Genomic DNA, 20,477 nt, shown 5'->3' with positions numbered 1-20,477 from the left:
GTCCCCTACTGGTTCTCCGTTCTCTCTTATGGAGCGCCACCAGCCAGACAAGAGAGGGGGAATCCCTTAGCTTAGAACTGACTGTTCCTACTATAATAGAGGCAGGTCCTCCATTGCTGACTGGATTCCTTGTGCCCCAAGCAGTACAGCGACTCCTGGAACATAGTATTTGCCACCCTCAACTGTTCGAAAAACGTGCATCTGGCCCCTAAAAATAATTTTAAAAAAATAATAATCTGGGTGTTTTTAATTTACTGTTTTGTTTTTCAGCCTTTAGGGTGCCCTTGCTTCACATTTTCAAGCTTTTCTCTGTACCTTGAGGACCAGAAACTTTTTTTTTTTTTTAAACGAAAGCTAATATTCTCACATTCTCTTTTGACGCCAGTAGTTGGGACTTTTAGACCAAATATCCCGAGACTCGCCATTAAAATCATGAGAACTGTCAACACCAGGAATTTGATTTACACCCACTGTCCTTGGTTTTACAGTCACCCACTTTCCACTTGCCCAGCTGGCATGAATGCACAGTAAAGAGGAGCTGAAGCAGGCAAAGGAAGGAGCAGACAGTAGCCACCTTCTCTCTGCTCTGCCTTATGCCCTGAAACACATTTTTCATTTGTTGACTACTAACTGAGCTCTCATTAGCTGTAAAGGCATGTATATAGACACAAATGGAGAGGTAGCTGAAATCATACCAAATGTGAAGGCTCATGAGAATAATTGTGACTTATAAGAATCTTTTCAGATATAGTTGCACACCTCAAGTTTTATAGACCTTTTCAAAAAGCAAGATACTGTACCTTGGTTGTAGTCATCACGTACAGATTCTCTTGGCTAGCATCAAGGACAAGGTCATTCTTTACAGGTTTGTCCATTTCAATGGGAACAGAGCTGTATTCATTTGCAGGAATCATCAGGAACACCTATTCAATAAAAGACAGGTGCTTTATGCTGCTACTTTATTATTTCAATTTACTTTGAATGAAAATCCTGTGTTTACTTGAGTCTCTCAAATTTTTGTGTTTGGGGAAAACATTCTAATTTAACGAAACCTACTTCAAAAGCAGTAAACAGATCACGAGGCATGAAAAGAAAGCTCCCTTCATTCTATGTATTTCATGTTTGTATTGATTTTTTAACCAACTTATTTTACTTAGACCAGTCAACAGAGTCTCTACTTCATGCCTTCGTGCCTGAAACACGTCCATGTTGGTTATTTACTATTATCCAATGAGGTTTGCTCCAAATTTCAAACTATATGAGATATGTGGTTATTGTTAACCTTACAAGCAAAACCATTTTGGGTGGCTTCCTAAGTTAAGATGATCCATAACACTATATGAATGAAGGGTCACCCCTCCTCCAAAACCCAACAACCTATAGTCACAATTTACAAGAGCCTTGTCTATAGCCCTCATATTGCCTTTCAGGTTTCTATAGCCACTGGAGGGCCACATTATTATAGGATGAGAATGGAGAATTACAACCATAAGAACTGTTCTTAAAGTAACTGGCCTTGAACGGAGAGAAGACTAAAGATCTTTTCTGTGCTCACCATACAAAGTGCTAATTAAATATATATGGTAGGCACACTATTTATTGCTCTTACTAATGCCTTATGAATGAATGCAGTCTGAAATAGCCAAAACCTGATGACCTTCCTGGGCATGCTGCAAAAGCCATATATTTGGCAGGACTTTGGGGGAAAGCTGAAGGTGTATATATACGGGATGGTAGGAAGAATTAAAAGGGATATTTTCCTGCTTTGATTTATTGGCAGGACTAGTTCATTCATTGTGTGTGTGTGTGTGAGTGTGAGAGCGCGCGCTGCAGGGAGATTATAATTTGCAATTGTTTAATTGTTAGAGTGCCTAGTACTGTTTGTGTTTTCTAGGAGTTATTTTTTCTTCTTTTTTCCACTACTTTAAATGATGTCGTGTGTGCGGTACTAAATACAACAGCACATTGGAGGAGCTGGAGAACTAATTCAGAAATAGCCTATGTACTCCTCTTTAAAATTAAGAATGGGAAGAGCAGAAAGAATCTACACCTGAAATTCTGCTTTACCTTTTAAAAAGCTAATTGTCTTTAATAGGAACCATGCTACTGCCACAACTTGAAAGATTTTAAACATGTTCCAGGTTTTTAAAAGTCGGAAACATTACCTTAAGAATTCTACCATCCGAGGTTCCTAAAAATGCCACCATATGCCCATTTTCCACTGTCACAGTAACTGCTGTTAGATTCATCCCCTTTTTCTGTAACAGCGGCTCCACAAAAATGCCATTTTTGCTTCCCAAAGGGTATGGTAAGTGTTCAGAACCACAAGGGAAACTTTTGCTTGCACCCTAAGAATGAATTGAGATTTAGAATGATGTTAAATATTCAAATCAGTAACTCCTAACTCAGAGCACAATGCAACACTATTATCACAATATAACCGTATACAAGGATGATTTAAAAAGATACAGAAACAGCTACAATTCTCAACTAAAGGACATGGAAGGACAGGAAGAAAAGCAGAAGCATGGCTCTTCTCCTTAGGATAACAGCAAAGTAGATCATTAATTACAACTGCTCCAATACATCCCACTTTGTAGGAGCTGTTTCAGATTGAAAAAACAAAAATACCCACCATTTAAAAATGTGACTGACCTGCTCACACTATAAAATGGTATATTTAAACAGATTTTGGTTTGTCAAGTTAGTGCTGTTGGCAGAAGAGGTATAGTATAGGCAGCTGCTGTGCAAGCTTCCCCACATCATCCTGCCAATGCACTTTAACCCTGACCTGGAGAGACTACCCTCTAGAAGAGGGATTTTTTTTCTCTATGACCGTTCAAACATTAGCCTTCCTACTGAATCTGGTATCACAAGGTTGCCAGCTAATGACCTTTTGATCTTTAATCCACACCTTCCCCTCCTTACGTGATGCCAAGACCCGGTCACCATGCAGAATTCCTAAATTTCATTGTCATTCTCACAAGTCCAGACACCACAGTAATCAATACCTCACTCAGTAGATCTTTTTGGCTTCCTAGGCAAACAAAGCTGGGAGTGTTGCAGAGGCAACACCCTAAACCTCGGAGCAGGGGGAGGGGAGGAAAGGAATATTTTGGCTAGCAAGGCTGAAGGCTCTCCAGACAGTGAAGCAGTATTATTGACAGGCTCTGAAAGTAAAGGGTGACCACCATTATATGGAAGTATTTTAGGCCAAAACATGGTGGTCATGGCCTGGGGAGAAAAAAATATGCAGACCTCCTTATGCTCAAAAATTAGAGTCCAGTTGAAAAACAACAGTAAAAATGCTAGAGCACCCACCCCCCAAAAAAAACAGTCTCAAGGTTTTTAAATAGCATTTGAAAATTCATAGATTCATGGATTTTAAGGCCAGATAGCATCACTATGATCATCTATAGCCTGATCTCATGCATTACACCGGCTATGGAATTTCACCCAATAATTTCTACATCAGAGGGAATACTTTCCTACTGCATAAAATAACTTTGTTGAGCGCAATAGCTTGTGACTGAATTAGAATGGACCTTTCAGGAAAACATCCAACATCAGTTTAAAGGCTCCAAGTGATAATGGCTTTACCATTTCTCTTTGGTGAGAACGTCTAATTAATCTCTTTAAAAATTGCATCTCATTTCCAATCTGATTTTAATCAAACTTCAACTTCCAGTCCCGTGATCCGATTACGCCTTTGCCCGATATAGCAAACAGCTACCTAGTATCAGATGCTTTATTAGATTTACTAGTATTTTATTTCCCATCACAGAAAGTCTTAAACAGAGCCTACAGTTGAGGTTCACCTTACCTCTGGAATTAATCCACATGCAGCTTCTGATAAAAAAGGTTTATAAAACATGTTTTGAGTAGGTTTATTAGTGTAGCATTCCTCCCGATATTCTTCCATCTTTTCATTGAGCTGTCTCAAGGAAAACATACACATGGCTGATTTGAGAGAGCCATTGTCTTTGTTGAATTTGCTAAAGAGTGCAAGAAGCACTTTGTCACCTGATGGGACACTACTGTTCTCCTGTCCCGGTTGGGCCATGCTCTCAGCCAACTTTTCTCCTGGGGTTGTGACATAGACAGAATGACAGTGATCATAAGTGCCATCATCATCTCGACAGCCTAAGTCCATTTCAAAATAAGAATAATAGTGAGCATCACCTTTGCACAGACGTGCAATTAGTGTTCGGTTATTAAGGGGCTGTTTCTCCTGCTGATTAAAGATAAAATAAACATATTTATCATCTTCAAAGACTGCCACAAACTGCTGTGTGTTTGAGGAGTGATATACTGACTTAATAGCTGTAGAGTCTGTATAGGTTTCAAAAATGTCTTTCCCATCCTCAGTGTAAAGCTGCCTAGTACTAATTATTATCCCATTATCATTTGGTCCATTCCCTTTTCCAACAAACAGCAGTCGTTTTTTGTCCAGGGAGGTGATTAGTCCCACAGTTGACACAGTCTCATCGTTGCTTGCCACAAAGGACTTTTCCCCACTGCTATCAACATAATAGGTTATATTTTCAATGTTCTCCAGCTCCCTGATAGCACAGATTCCCTTAAAAAGGCTCCCACATACAATAATTTTTCTCTCTAGTTTATCCAGCAAAAGTAACTTGTTGAAATTGTCAGTCATTGTTGCTGAACTGCACTGAGATTCAATGGGAGGGGTGCACTTTTTGTTATCCATTTTTGGACCAGTTTCTACAGACATCTGTTTCTTCAGGTCTTTTGTAAGTTGATGCAGGTAATTTACTGCTCCTAAATAGATAGTCCCCGTATCATCATTCACTGTAAGGTGGTTTAACTCTGTGGGACTTTCAAAATGCAGTTTCTTAACCTTGAATCCACAGCTGACACAAAAACAGCTCAAAATGCTTAATGTCCAGATCCATAAAGCCATTTCTATGTAATACCTAAAAGGGAAAGAGAGAAAATGTAAAACAAGAGGAAAATAAAGTTTAACCTAACTTTAGTAACCTTAGCTTTAAAAATATTGATGTATAACCAAATAAACTCTGGGGTTTTCTGAAGTGTCTGAAATGAGGTCAATTGTCTTGTGGGAAAGTGTGATGGTGAGTTTGAATACGGCCACATGACTGGTTATCCAAAGACTATCAATGAAGCCAGGATATGTGGTTGGGTGGGAGGAAGGAGAAGTGACACTGCTTTGGAAGGTTTTATGTTTTCTAAGTCCTTTTACTGGGCTTGTGAACATAAGACAGGAGATTCAGATGGATGCTGTCTGGTGTGGAATTTAATTTAGATCAAAATCTAAACAAATACAAAACTTAAGAATTCAGTGTTATTAAACAGCAGAATTATGAGAGCTTTCTGAAAGTTTAAGTGCCAGCTAAAAATCATATGGCAACTTCTCTGAAAGTATAAAAAAGGATCAAACTTTTTACATATCCAGTAACTCTAAATGCAGTATAACACAAAGGATTTAATGTTTTCCATTACATATTAGCAATGATTCTTCTAGCTGAAATGTTAACACTGAAAGCTACTAGATTTTATTGTTTCTGTGAGGCCCTTCCAGACATTTGTTAGTTGAGGAGCAGGTGAGTTGGAGAAGGAAAGGAAAGAGAACTGGAATACCTACATTAATCCAAAGAGCAACAATCTCTGTCATGCCAGGAAATCCTTCTAATGGATTAAAAGTTATAGCAATCATGCTAAATTGCTTGGGAAAAAAACGAATCCATTAGCTTCATTACTTTTCAGTAAAGTAGATTGGTGTTTCAGCATACAGAAATTAGATCCGATGCATCCGATGAAGTGAGCTGTAGCTCACGAAAGCTTATGCTCAGATAAATTTGTTAGTCTCTGAAGTGCCACAAGTACTCCTTTTCTTTTTGCGAATACAGATTAACACGGCTGCTACTCTAAAACCAGACATTAGATAGCTTCCTGTTAAGTAGTTTGTGAGCCCTCTAGTGGTGTGCACTGTGTTCTAGGTTCTAGAAACCATCCAGACTTCTGGTATCTAAATAGTTAAGCTTTGCTTGTTTGTAAACAGTGAACACAGTTATTTGGGACCCAATTCTGCCCATGTGATATTTTCATATTATTACCGTGGTCAAAGAGCCAAAGATGCAACAAGTATGTATCTCTTTTCAGAACTAGGCTTTCAAGAGCTAGTTTTATTCATTCCTAACTGCATGAAAAGCAAATGTCCTGTAGATACATCCAGCTTATCTTCCAAACATCCAGCTTATCTTCCAATCACTTTGAGAACTAGATATTTGTTACAGCAGTTCCTAGGGTGCAGTGCTCCTGGAAGCCAAAAGCCAAGCCACCTTTCTTACAATGGCCTGCCGGGGGAGGGAACGTCTGAGGGTTGTGTGTGTCTTTTTTTTAGCCCCTCTTACTCTCTCTCTCCCCCTTTCCCCAGTCCACCTGCTTGCAACCCTGCTCTTGCAACCCACTCCTGCCGTAACAATGACTTTGGAACCAGCTGTTTGTATGCGCACTGGAACCTAGCCATCAGCCTGTCTGTCTGCTCAATGAATTCAAGCACACTACAGCTACAATGGAGCCTGAGGTGTTTCAGGGCCAGCCTATACTTCATTGCTTATCACAGCACACAAATTCAGCGGGAGAGCAGAATGACAGATCACACTAAGGCAGTGTTGAAGTTCAGCACAGAGGCAGAAGGGGATATGGATATGTTACAGCAGGTAGGGAGGGACGGGGAAGTATTTTGGGACCCACAGAAGGTTAATCATGGAGAATCGCTCTGGGTGACTTTGCCGCCAATCTACATACAAGATGCCATCAACACAAAAAAATCTGGTTTTAATTCACACCTCTATTTATTAAAGTGCCAGTCTGTATGTGATTTTTATTTTGATTTAGCTTAAATGGCTTTAAAAAGGGTGAAAAAAAGTAATTTAAGGAATTCTTAATCCAAAATGAGAGATTGTCCAGACACAGTCTTGTACCAAAACAACAAAGCATGAATTAAAAACCGATGTAGGTAGTTGGTGACAGTTTGCATAGACAAGTCCTTAGTGCTCATATGTCAGCCCCTGCCCCCACCCCCTCTTGTTTAGCAGAGAGAGCAGAAAGCCAAACACAAGGAGGATATGTAAATCTGGAAGGGATGTATGGGGGACAGTGGCAGAACAAATGGAAGCGTGAGGGCAGTATTGTGAACCTCAAGTACTCCGAAATCAAGAATCAGGCCCCAGAAAGTCATAAGTGTCTTTAAAATCATGAGATTTTAAAAAATATATATCTGAATTCTTATATTTGCCTGCTTCTTTGCAAGCCCTTAGTGCTTACATTTTCAATCTTTTCTTCACAATCATGAGGGCAAAACACTAAAAATGAGATCTGACATTTCTCACATAAATTAATGTCTCCAGAATGACGGGTTTCAGAGTAGCAGCCGTGTTAGTCTGTATTCGCAAAAAGAAAAGGAGTACTAGTGGCACCTTAGAGACTAACCAATTTATTTGAGCATAAGCTTTCGTGAGCTACAGCATCCGATGAAGTGAGCTATAGCTCTCGAAAGCTTATACTCAAATAAATCGGTTAGTCTCTAAGGTGCCACTAGTACTCCTTTTCTTTTTGTGTCTCCAGAATAGAGCTTTAAGGAAAACTACAAAATATTGTGATACTAACAAAAAATAGTAAGAGTTGGCAACTTTGTGTGGGTTGCGTGGGTGAAGAGAAAAAGGGCATGATGAAACCATGAAGTGGAATCTAACTTCAGATCTTGCTTGTTGGCCAATAACAAATCATTACCCCTATACTCATTAAGGGACTGATCCAAAACCCTTTGACTTCACTGAGCTTTCGATCAGGACTTTCATGTATTTAATGGAAGCCACTGTACTTGTAGGAGTGTCAACTGGTGTGCAGAACAGGCCTTAACTTTTAAATTTTCCTGTGATTACTGATATGTGTCACAGTCTTAACACTCAACTTTGTTTCTTTAAATAAAATATCAAATTTGAATAGTATATAATTTGTCTTACCTACGTAAATTGCTTTTAGAATTCTCTTGAAACTTCTACTATTTGTGTTTTCAGAAGCTAATTGCATTTGAACTTTTAAATAGAGCAGCTGATTGATTAAAATTATATTAATGCCCTAAACTAGTGTGTGCTTTTACCTATGACACTCAGGCTGGCTTCCCAAACATGGAACATTTTGCAGACTTCCAAAAGTTACGTTATGGTGGTGGGGAAAGAAAAGCATGCATGCCCAGATATGTAGCTATAAGGGGGGGAAAAAATCACATGCAGACAGAAATCTGGCAGACAAATATGCATCCGATGAAGTGAGCCGTAGCTCATGAAAGCTTATGCTCAAATAAATTGGTTAGTCTCTAAGATGCCACAAGTCCTCCTTTTCTTTTTGCAAATACAGACTAACACGGCTGTTACTCTGAAATATGAAACAGTAACTCTTCCTTTGAAAGTTAATTGGGTGACTGTCTAGTGCCTGCCTGATGGAGAAAGGACTTTGAAAACTATAAGGGATCTCAAGTCAAATCTGAAACATCTAGGCTATGATAAGAAATCGGTCACCAGAAAAAGAGAAATAATTTAAAACAAAAAGTAATCTAACAGTGGAATGTCTTGTGGGAGGGTGCAAGCCACATAAAGTGCGAAAGCAGAGTAAGGAACTGAAAAAAAGAACCAGATCCCTGTGCCAAAACAGAAGTTAAAGTTGGCAGCAATAGCAAACTCTATGGTGGGAGGTGAAAGGAAATTGCCTGAATCGTTATTTGCACTGAAGAGCAGAACCTAAAAGTCAACATCCAGGCTGCAGAAACCTTTCAAGCTGGGAGGGAAGAACTCTCCCCGAGACAGTAAACTGTTTACTGTGCCCAAGACTCACATTGGCATTTTGAATAATCCACTAATTCTAATCTCTCTTTATATTCTCTGTATTTTCATGGCTCTAGGCATCGACAAGGATGTAGTGGGGAGGACTGCTTTCCTTATGTAGAATGATTGTCTTCTTTAGACCTAGTTTAGTTCAAAATAATAAAAAAGGCCAGAACGAAAGAGACTAACCCCAATCCTATTTTCCAAAGTTCCCGTCATGGGCCAAACCAAGGAGCTAACTAAACGAGACAGCAGGAGAGGCAGTGTCAGCTTGCCTCTTGATAACAGGGTGACCTCATATCCCAGAACCATCAGGAAACGGCCCAGAATTATACCGCATTCCTGAGGAATGCAGACTTTGATGCATGCCACAAAGTGTAATGAAACCCTGTGCTCCTCTACAGCTCTATTACCCTCTCTCCAGACGTCGGAACAGCTCTGTTCTATCTTATTTGGAGAAGACTCCTCTCCCCTCATGTCCCCTCTCCCCTCATGTCCCCACCATTCCCCAGGAATTTAGTGTTCCGATACAAACAAGCCGTCTTCCCTCCCACATTTTAGTGATGGAACAGCACAAGCCATAGCATGTCATCCACTTTAAAATATGGTGACCTTGTTTGTGCCATCTTCTTATCTGCAATGAGCTAGAGAACCAGGCTTACTCTGCTATAAATTATAGCTAAAATAATAATCATATCTAATTCTATATCTAGCATGTAAGGACAAATCTTAGGACACAGTGAATACAGATAAACTCAGACTCATTTGTTCATTCCTCTCCCACTGGAAAGGCAATGTATATAAAACGATATTGCCCCTCAAGCTTAGCAACAGGAGCCAAGATGTGACTTTATTTACTGGATATCCCTTAAGGAAAACTGCAGCAATTTCTTATGCCAGTCTAGGGTAAATTCTGCCCTCAGTTAACACCCACATAAATCCAAAGTTACTTAGGTTCCACACAAAATTTGGCATTCTTGCACTTCTAATTGTTGAAAATTATTTACAATCCGAAATGAAGAAGCATGAAGTTGAAGTTATCATCAGATCATTAAGATTAAATGAATGAGTCGCACAGTAAGTTTTCTACATGAATAATTTCTGTGGTATCCATGTTCTGGCCTTTGTACAAAGCCATCTAGAAAGTTTTTATGGATTAGGGGGAGAGGGGGAGAGAAGGTGCTAACCTACAAGGTGCTATAGGCTCAAACTGTGTATAGATTTCCCACAAGTTCAGAAGAAGGGTAATTCGGACACTGTAGCTAGTCACGCTTCCTTAGAAAACTAAACAGTTATGTTTTTGGATTTTCACAGAACATTTTTCACAATAACTTCCAAGAAAAACAAAACAAAACACAACATAAAAACAACAACAGGGAATTTCATCCAGTTTCCCACAGCTCTGGCAACTACTCCAAGCAGTACTCTCATACACAACGGCACCAGTAAGATACAAGACAGTGTTAATTACCAGTCACAATGAATCCCCTGCTTAAAAAGTATTTGGCTGTCTGAACATAAAGAGATTAAAGTGTCCTTAAGACTTTGTCATCCAGGCTTTACAGCAGCAGTGTGAGGGGATTGGTGCACATGACTTATGAGAAAAGGCTGAGGGAACCGGGCTTATTTAGTCTGCAGAAGAGAAGAGTGAGGGGGGATTTGATAGCAGCCTTCAACTACCTGAAGGGGGGTTCCAAAGAGGATGGAGCTCTGCTGTTCTCAGTGGTGGCAGATGACAGAACAAGGCATAATGGTCTCAAGTTGCAGTGGTGGAGGTCTAGGTTGGATATTAGGAAACATTATTTCACTAGGGTGGTGAAGCACTGGAATGCATTACCTAGGAAGGTGGTGGAATCTCCATCCTTAGAGGTTTTTAAGGCCTGGCTTGACAAAGCCCTGGCTGGGATGATTTAGGTGGGGTTGGTCCTGCTTTTAGCAGGTGGTTGGACTAGATGACCTCCTGAGGTCTCTTCCAACCCTAATTGTCTATGATTCTATGACACACTTGCATTTGAGACTCCACAGATTGCAGCTGATAGGAGCAGAAGCAGCCAAAGCAGGGACTGCTACACTGGTGGGAGAGAGGGAGGGAGGCAAAACAGAGCTCAGCTGGGGCCCCCATTCCTCCCAGCAACCCCATGGACCCAGAATGGTGCTGAGGACAACTCCTCGCCCCCTCTTGGAGCACTATGACCCAGATAGCATTCAGGGAAACTTTAACAGAGGAACCAGCCAGAGACTTCAACTGGTAGGGGCACAAGCAGCCAAAGCAAGGACCTTTGGACATTCAGAGAACTTTCTACAGTTTTGACTGGACTATCTCTGCTCTGTACTGATTGGCTGCTTGCGCCGAGCCCTCTCCTTCAGTCTCCTCACCTCAGTTTCACTCCACACCTTCCCCTCCCCACTCTTCATTTAGCTTATCCCAATCTCCAGAGTAACCCCTCCCCACCAAAAGGCAACAAGCATGCTGTCTGCTGCCATCACATTGTTCACTCTGCTTGTGTGTTGTATATCCTTTCCCCAGACTGTGTCAGTCTCATCTATTTAGATTGCAAGCTCTTTGAGGCAGGAACTACCTCATATCCTGGCTGGCCATGAGGCATTATTGTAATAAACAGGATAAATTAATTTATTATTTATTATTATTAAGCAGTAATTACATGATCCTGCAAGAAGTTCTGTAGGGGCTTGTAAAGCCCAACTGAAGTCAACAAGAGTTTCGTGTGAGCTAAAAGGTGTGAGTAGAGCAGTTTGCAGGATCAGAGCCCACATGACTAATCACATCATTACCTTAAAGCTGATGAATGTATTTTTACATTAGACTGGCCCAAATCAAAATCCTGCATCTAAACACACCGGAGCTCCAGAGTATTTAAAATTCTAATCCAGATCCAAATTCTGACTTGGGCCAATAAAGGGGCAGAGGGAATTCTTATTTTTATAGCAATCAGCTAATTAGACACAGGCAACATACCCATGGTTAAATATTTTGTACTCTGATTAAAGAATTTCCACTGGCATGTTTTCTTTGCAACTGTGATGCTGGAAGACCAGGTGCCAGCACGTGCCAAAGACCCGGGACCTCAATGAACAGTGACAAATGCATAACTGTAAACCAGCCTGGCTTATCTGTGGGTTAGTATATTTAAAATACATATCAGTGCTATAACAATGTTTAGATTTTTGTCTTTATGGAATGCCTGCAGGATGCTACATGTACTAACCCTACTTACATCTGTATCCCATGTATATTGAGTGTTTGCATTGTAATCCTCTGTAATTGTGTAATTCAAAAAGAAAAAAGAAAAGGAGTACTTGTGGCACCTTAGGGACTAACCAATTTAATGGAGCATAAGCTTTCGTGAGCTACAGCTCACTTCATCGATGCATCCTATGAAGTGAGCTGTAGCTCACGAAAGCTTATGCTCAAATAGATTGGTTAGTCTCTAAGGTGCCACAAGTACTCCTTTTCTTTTTGCAAATACAGACTAACACAGCTGTTACTCTGAAACCTGTCAAAAAGAAAAGGAGTACTAGCGGCACCTTAGAGACTAACCAATTTATTTGAGCATAAGCTTTCGTGAGCTACAGCTCACGTCATCGGATGCATTCAGTGGAAAATACAGTGAGGAGATTTATATACACACAGAACATGAAAAAAATGGGAGTTATCATACACACTGTAAGGAGAGTGATCACTTAAGATGAGCTATTACCAGCAGGAGAGCCGAGGGGATGGGGAGAAAACCTTTTGTAGTGATAATCAAGGTGGGCCATTTCCAGCAGTTAACAGGAACCTATGAGGAGCAGTGGGGGGTGGGGGAAATAAACATGGGGAAATAGTTTTACTTTGTGTAATGACCCATCCACTCCCAGTTTCTATTCAAGCCTAAGTTAATTGTATCCAGTTTGCAAATTACTTCCAATTCAGCAGTCTCTCGTTGGAGTGTTTTTGAAGTCTTTTTGTTCTAACATTGCGACCTTTAGGTCTGAAATCGAGTGACCAGAGAGATTGAAGTGTTCTCCGACTGGTTTATGAATGTTATAATTCTTGACATCTGATTTGTGTCCATTTATTCTTTTACGTACAGACTGTCCAGTTTGACCAATGTACATGGCAGAGAGGCATTGCTGGCACATGATGGCATATATCACATTGGTAGATGTGCAGGTGAACGAGCCTCTGATAGTGTGGCTGATGTGATTAGGCCCTATGGTGGTGTCCTCTGAATAGCTATGTGGACACAGTTGGCAACGGGCTTTGTTGCAAGGAGAGGTTCCTGGGTTAGTGGTTCTGTTATGTGGTTGCTGGTGAGTATTTGCATCAGGATGGGGGGCTGTCTGTAGGCAAGGACTAGCCTGTCTCCCAAGATTTGTGAGAGTGATGGGTCGTCCTTCAGGATAGGTTGTAGATCCTTGGGGATGCGTTGGAGAGGTTTTAGTTGGGGGCTGAAGGTGACGGCTAGTGACGTTCTGTTATTATCTTTGTTGGGCCTGTCCTGTAGTAGGTGACTTCTGGGTACTCTTCTGGCTCTGTCAATTTGTTTCTTCACTTCAGCAGGTGGGTACTGTAGTTGTAAGAACGCTTGATAGAGATCTTGTAGGTGTTTGTCTCTGTCTGAGGGGTTGGAGCAAATGCGGTTTTATTGTAGAGCTTTGCTGTAGCCGATGGATCGTGTGGTGTGGTCTGGGTGAAAGTTGGAGGCATATAAGTAGGAATAGCAGTCAGGAGGGTGGTGTTTATGTAACCATCACTTATTAGCACCGTAGTGTCCAGGAAGTGGATCTCTTGTGTGGACTGAAGAGTACCAGAAGAGTACCCAGAAGTCACCTACTACAGGACAGGCCCAACAAAGATAATAACAGAACGCCACTAGTCATCACCTTCAGCCCCCAACTAAAACCCCAACTAAAAACAGACGTTCCTGTTAACTGCTGGAAATGGCCCACCTTGATTATCACTACAAAAGGTTTTCTCCCCCTCCCCCCGGCTCTCCTGCTGGTAATAGCTCATCTTAAGTGATCACTCTCCTTACAGTATGTATGATAACACCCATTTTTTTCATGTTCTGTGTGTATATAAATCTCCTCACTGTATTTTCCACTGAATGCATCCGATGAAGTGAGCTGTAGCTCACGAAAGCTTATGCTCAAATAAATTGGTTAGTCTCTAAGGTGCCACTAGTACTCCTTTTCTTTTTGCAAATACAGACTAACACGGCTGCTACTCTGAAACCTGTGTAACTCAGTAGTTCTCAACCTTTCCAGATGACTGTACCCCTTTCAGGAGTGATTTGTCTTGCGTACTCCAAATGTCACCCCACTTTAAAACTATTTGCTTACAAGATCAGACATAAAAATACAAATATGTCACAGCACGCTATTACTGAAAAATTGCTTACTTTCTAATTTTTACCATATACTTATAAAATAAATTGATTGGAATATAAATATTGTACTTACATTTCAGTGTACAGTATATAGAGCAGTATAAATGTCATTGTCTGTATGAAATTTTCGTTTGTACTGACTTCTTTGTAGTGCTTATGTAGCTTGCTGTAAAACTAGGCAAATATCTTGATGAGTTGATGTACTCCCTGGAAGACCTCTGTGTACTCCCAGGGGTATGCATACCCCTGGTTGAGAACCACTGGTGTAACTCACCACCCAGGAAAAGAACCATTAATTGAGGCAAAGTACTCATCCTGCACACAAGGTGGCCCATGGAAGGCAAATGAGTCATTGTATAGCATCAAAGGACAGAGACCTTGTTGACTGCATTCCTCACTCACTCCAGGAAGGGGAGGCCTGTGCATGAACTCATCCCATCAGCTTGGATTCTGGGATGAAGGGGATAAAATCCCTGACATGAAGAAACTGAGCTCCGTAAGCTGTCTGGACTCTGAGGGGCAAAGATGCCTAACAATAAGCAAGAGATTCCCATGCTGCTTGGCATGAGTCAGCCCGAAAGGACATCTAGAGCTGCTTATTAAAGAAACTTATATTACCTTTTTAAACCTAAGAGTGAAACCCATTTGTGTGTACGCTTCCTGTTTTGAACTTATGAAAGGCTCTCTTGTTTATTTTCTTAGCTAATAAATCTTTAATTCGTTAATTACAGGATTGGCTACAGGAGTTGTCTTTGGTTTGAGAGCTGAGTACAACTGATCTGAGGTAAGTGACTGGTCCTTTGGAACTGGGAGTCACCTGACTATTGTGATTTTTCATGTAAAGTGACCATCTATTACATAGGTCAGCTTGCCTCTGTGGCAAGATAGGCTGGAATGACCCAAGGGGATTGTCTGTAACTGTGGGCTAGTCTACACTGGCCATGCTAAAGCGCTGCCACAGCAGTGCTTTAACGTGCCTTGTGTGGTCGGGGCCAGGGCCGGCTGTAGCTTTTTTGCCACCACAAGCGGCAAAGAAAAGAAAAGAAAAGAAAAAAAAAAAGAGAAAAACCCGACTGAGCTGCCGCCGAATTGCCACTGAAGAGAGGGAATGAAGGACTCGCCGCCGAATTGCCGAAGACCCGGACGTGCCGCCCCAATGACGCAGGGAGTGCCGCCCCTTTCTATTGGCCGCCCCAGGCACCTGCTTCCTTCGCTGGTGCCTGGAGCCGGCCCTGGTCACGGTGCAGCGTGGGAGAGAGATGCTCTTGGGGCCAGATCTTAAGGTCTGGGCAAGCTGTGCTGAGTGGAGGACCTGAGAATCCTTAAGAGGTGGCCCAGAAAGGGCTGACAGACACTCCAATCCTGCTTCCCAATCCCAGGAGCAGCTAAGGGCTGGTTTGGCCCCAGGGGGTAAATAATGGCAGTTTCAAGGCTACTTTGTCTTACATTGACTGACTAGTGATTGGTCCCCAGGATCTTTTACAAAGCAGGACATCACACAAGTGCAACGGGCTCTGGCCATGCCACCCCCACTCCCAACATGCCCCCAAATACAGGGGGAAAGGGTCAAGAGCAAGTGGTGTACTGCCAGGTTATCCAGTTGTTTGGAAGCCAGGGACTACCTTATGCTGGGGAAAATCCCCTTTTGCACCATCAGGACAGCTTTCCAGCCCCCTTAAGGTAAGGAATTAGAGAAGAAGCCAAGGATCTAGCCCATGGGGAGTAGCACTATAGATTTAGAATGACTTTAGTTTCTTTGTAAGAAGGATATCTTTGTTCAAGAGAAAAAATACACTTACACTGACGGTAAAAAGGTCTCTGTTGCTAGTTCCATACTGTAACAACGAAATGCTTGTTTTCAATGCTAAGGTCATCTTCACAGACAGATTTTGGACTTCCCCTGGAGGAAATGAGTAGGAAAGCAGAACTCTTCACAATGAAAGTGAATCTGAGCACAGCCATGTGAAAAGGAATGCAAGTAAACTATTTCAAACCCTTTCTTCTCAGAACTGTCATTGCATGACACTGCAGTCATGCAAATCAGGCTCAAAGGGTCACACATGGGCCGTCCATTTTTTATGTAGCCCTCTTTCTAAGAACAGTAACAGCACACGGCTCTCTGGATTTCAATGGTGGAGAGCTACAGCTCTCTATAGTACCCATCCTACTTGGGTGACAGTTATGACATAAATACCCTGGGCTGAGTTAGGCCTGACAAGAAAGGATATGTAAACAGTCAGGAATTTTCCCACTCTTACAGCGGTGCAGAATGGCAAATAGACTTTCTAAGTTAAATGGCACTTTGGCACCAGACAGACCCATAATTTTCCCCTCCCCACTAAAATATGATTATGGGGCTTAATAGAACTATTGTATATAAGCTTAAATGCTACGGCTGCATACATTTATTAACTCATATATCAACAACATTTATGCAGTGAGCAGTTTATTAAGCCCCATATCACAAAAACATTTTCTTTAAGAATTCTGCCCCTTGTTTGATGGTGCTTGCTCTATGAATTTCTGTCTCCTCATATTTCAGTGTTCTTCTGTTTCTCATTTTATTTTCCCATTTGGGTTTAACGGGTTCTTTCATTTTTCACTTTAATGTCATTCTCTGGCTGTGTCCACCATTTATCTGGGAAATTCCTAGTTGGTGGGACAGAAACCATGCAAAGGAGGCAAAGCTGTAAACCAAGCTAAATAGAGTTCCATAATATGCTGTACTTAGGCAACTGATAATGCAAACCACAAGAGAGAGAAGAGAGGCAAACATTCTCTGGCTGGAAAGTTATTGAATGTTTAGAGCCAAGAAACACAGTTGAGGAATGGAGAATTTTCCAGGCTTCTGCCTCTAGAGATAAATTGCAGGGTTTTGTCTGGTCTATCCCTCATTAAATCTTTTTTGTGGCTTTTGTAAGTCTTCAGTTATGTTGATAGTTTTCATTCCTCTGGAGGTTCATTGTTTGCTTTTCAAACTGGTGCTTCCTTTACACTTTTGAAATGGTCACTTGAATCCTCTCCCACCCCACAAAAAATCATAATTTTCTAATCTTGAGACATGGCCTCGTTAAGATTTTCTCCTCTACTGCTGCTAGTTCAGTCTGGCTACTTCAGAAAAGACACTCGGGTAGTAAAGGAGGAGGTGGAGGAGAAAGAACAAGAACCTTGGGTGATTTTCAGCCCCCCCCCCCCGCCTCTGCCCCCCCAACACACACACAGAGCGCCTCATTGACTTTCCATATATTTTCAAATCTTGCCTGAAAAACATTTTCCCCTTACCTGCATTCTGCAGTTTCTCTCTCTGTAATTTTTTATTTTTAGCTTGGTAACCTATTTAGCCCATGACACCTGATTTTTGTTTTAAATGCCCAAGGTGGGAAGCCAGATGAATGATTGTTCCAACTGGGAGGTGCACAGGGTGCAGGTAAAGGGCAAAGAGTGGGTAGTGGCAGGTGGGTGCAGGAAGAGATTGAACAGTGAAAGTATGTGGATGGAAGCTGGTGCAGCAGGGGAGAATGGTGTGGGATGCTGGTCTGGGGGATGTAGTTGGTGCAGCAGGGAAATGTGAGTTGCTGGGAGGGAGGTCTATAGCAATAGGGCAAAGCAGAGTGGGGTAGCTGGAGCAGCAGATGGATGAAAAGGATCAATGGATGAATAGCTGGAGAGGCTCAGAGCATGTTGTGAATATGAGTGGGGGAGGATTCACAAGTCAAAAGGTTTCCCGCAAATCAGAGACACTAAAATGGCACATGCAGGATAAAGGGTTAATGTAAGTATTTTGGGATACAACTTGCATGAAAGATGGTGTGCAAAACAAAGTGGCATTTAATTGTATTTACTTATCTGTTAACATTTATCCATCAGGACTTTCTATCTCCACTGCAGAGAAAAGAGAAAAAACAGAGCTGCAGCATTTTGACTTGTATTTACCCTTCAGTTTTTAAACAGACTGAGAGCAAGGAAATGAGTGGAATGTTCTTAGCCCTAATGGACTGGCCGCCGCTTGTGTTGATCAAATGTGCCTGTGCCGGAACTGGGTGCACTTGCTCCATGTTTCTATTCATTACATTTCACTCCAAATGTACACGCCAGTTAACCAGTAACTTGCATCTATCTGACAGCAGCACCTACTCGTGCCCATCTATTTAATGGTCTGTCAGCACTGCCATTATAAAATCCATTTTTTATGGATGTATAACATGGCCATGAAATGTGCTTCCCTAGCTTCAGAGTTGTCCAACAAGATTTCAGCCCCAAGGAGCATTTTTCTTTTAAAAGGCAGTGAGGCCTCGGAGTACAAAATATTTCATCCATTTAGGATGCTCCCCATCCAATCAATGAATGCAGCGCTCTGCAGTATTACAGGAGGGTTCAACACCATTGCACCAAGTTGCCCTCTGCCTCCAACCTAGTTCTGTTGGCATGTGGGTGAAAATGTCAGATTACTGAAGTACAACACTGTACAGTAGGTAAAATTCATCCCCCATACAGAAAATTCATATGATGCCTATGCACCACTTAAGCCATAGGCTTTGTGTGGGCTTTCTGCACAAACTTTCGCTCTTTGAGGAGGTTGCCTGAGGAGCATGTACATGCATCTCCCCTCCGTGCTCTCCATTCCCTACAAGAGTTTGTAGGATCCAGCTCAAGAATCTGTTAATTTTATCTGGCCCCCAATTTACCGTTTCCTTACTGTATCACAGTACTGCCAACTCTAAGCATTCAACAACCATGAGTCAGACCCCAAAGATCATGTGTTTGGCTTAAAACCCATATGAGATTAAGTACACAGATATTTGGGGCATTTTTATTTGCCTCTGGTTTTTGAACCTTTAGGCCACACTTGAGCTGTGTTTTCAAGCTTTTCTCCATGACCGCTAGAAACCTTCTTTTTTTCTTTTTTAAAAGACAGCTGAGATTCTCATGTATTGCTCTTTAAGGAAAATCCCCTTGTGTATCGTAAGACACAACATAAAATGATGAGAGTGGACAATGCTCCATCTGATTGCATAGGGGCTTATAGTTGTGCTAAGAAAGGAGTCAAGTCAGTTTTTCAAACTGTAAGAATGTGTATTTAAGCAATAGATTGTGAAGGCATTACAGTGCCTCACATGATCCTGAAGCATTTCAGCATAAACCCACACTACAAGATACAAGCTCCGAAATTAAGCTGTGCAAACCAGTGGTAGTTTCTGCCTCAGAGGAGTGCATGCTAAGATTTTCTCAGTTTGATACTGAGAGTTCCCTGCTTTCAAACCCTGAGTTCTGCTTTGATTTACAGGTTTGAACAAAATGCAGACTGCAATGTAAAATTCAGCTAATGCCATCTTGTTGCACCATGTCTTCTGGTGAAGCCACGGACTCCCTGTGGTTTTGACAAAAAACTCAAGTACTCTTGTTCACAAAGCTCTCTGCAAAGCTGAGGCCTTGTCTTCATGGGAATTTCTGCTATTGGCATAGCAGAGAGATTTTGAACTGGTGCAGCGTATTCCAGTTTGGAACAGCGTTTATAAGTCCAGAGTATGTGATGAAACATGAAATTAAGCAAGTTTCTCATGTGAACACACTTTTGGATACGGAGGCCTTTGCAGCTGGATGTTCAACAGCTGGTGGCAGTGTCGTTTTGTTCAACTTGTCTGTCCTCTGGAAGCACAATTTAGCATGGCCAACAAAAACTCTCTCTATTATCACAGGCGAACAGAGAGCAATGAAAATCCTGCTATTTGTGTGACTAGTTCCATCCTGCATGACGAATGACTCAGGCAATCTCCAGAGATTTCTGGTGGGCAGCCTTAGTCACATCCTCTTAGCTATTATGTTACACATTTCTTTTATGGAGCTCATTGCAATGGTGAAGAAATCATTTTCACTGTCTCTTACATTGTATGCTCTCTATATTGGGTACTTTGGCATATAAATCTCCAAATTGAATTTACAATTTCTGTTCAATATATTTGGTATTGTGTATAGTGGATAAACCCACATCTGAAACAAGCAATCAGCATGTATTATAATGCCAGAGACATATTCAAGAGCTATTCTAAACATGATCAACTTTCTCTGAAACCAAATCAGGTGAAAACTGATGGGACAAAAGGTTTATTGTGGGTAGTATATATGTTTTAGGAACAGCAATAAACCTAAAGCATGACATCATTTGAAATAGCACCTGCATTTCTCTCCTATGGAATAGAAGGATTATCATAGCTAAGAT

The 20,477-nt window shown here is 41.4% G+C and overlaps 1 protein-coding gene across 6 annotated transcripts in view; it reads right to left on the bottom strand.

Annotated features, from left to right (window-relative positions):
• Positions 1-20,477, bottom strand: part of PLXNB2 (plexin B2) — a 325,760-nt gene that overhangs the window by 87,539 nt on the left and 217,744 nt on the right. For 4 of the 6 annotated variants that reach the window (XM_073328266.2, XM_073328265.2, XM_073328267.2 and 1 more), the window contains 4 exons: positions 18,103-18,142; positions 3,824-4,937; positions 2,166-2,348; positions 801-923 (listed from right to left, as the gene is read on the bottom strand). In XM_073328266.2, coding sequence (XP_073184367.1) covers positions 801-923; positions 2,166-2,348; positions 3,824-4,937; positions 18,103-18,116 — 1,434 coding nt within the window. In that variant the 5' untranslated portion in view covers positions 18,117-18,142. Of the gene's footprint in view, positions 1-800; positions 924-2,165; positions 2,349-3,823; positions 4,938-16,059; positions 16,252-18,102; positions 18,143-20,477 lie in introns of those variants that run through there. The other 2 variants (XM_073328263.2, XM_073328269.2) reach the window with 2 other exon arrangements.

The sequence above is a fragment of the Lepidochelys kempii genome, chromosome 1, assembly GCF_965140285.1.
Source record: "Lepidochelys kempii isolate rLepKem1 chromosome 1, rLepKem1.hap1, whole genome shotgun sequence".
NCBI classification, from domain to species: Eukaryota; Metazoa; Chordata; order Testudines; family Cheloniidae; genus Lepidochelys; species Lepidochelys kempii.
This window is presented reverse-complemented; position numbering and strand designations above follow the sequence as displayed.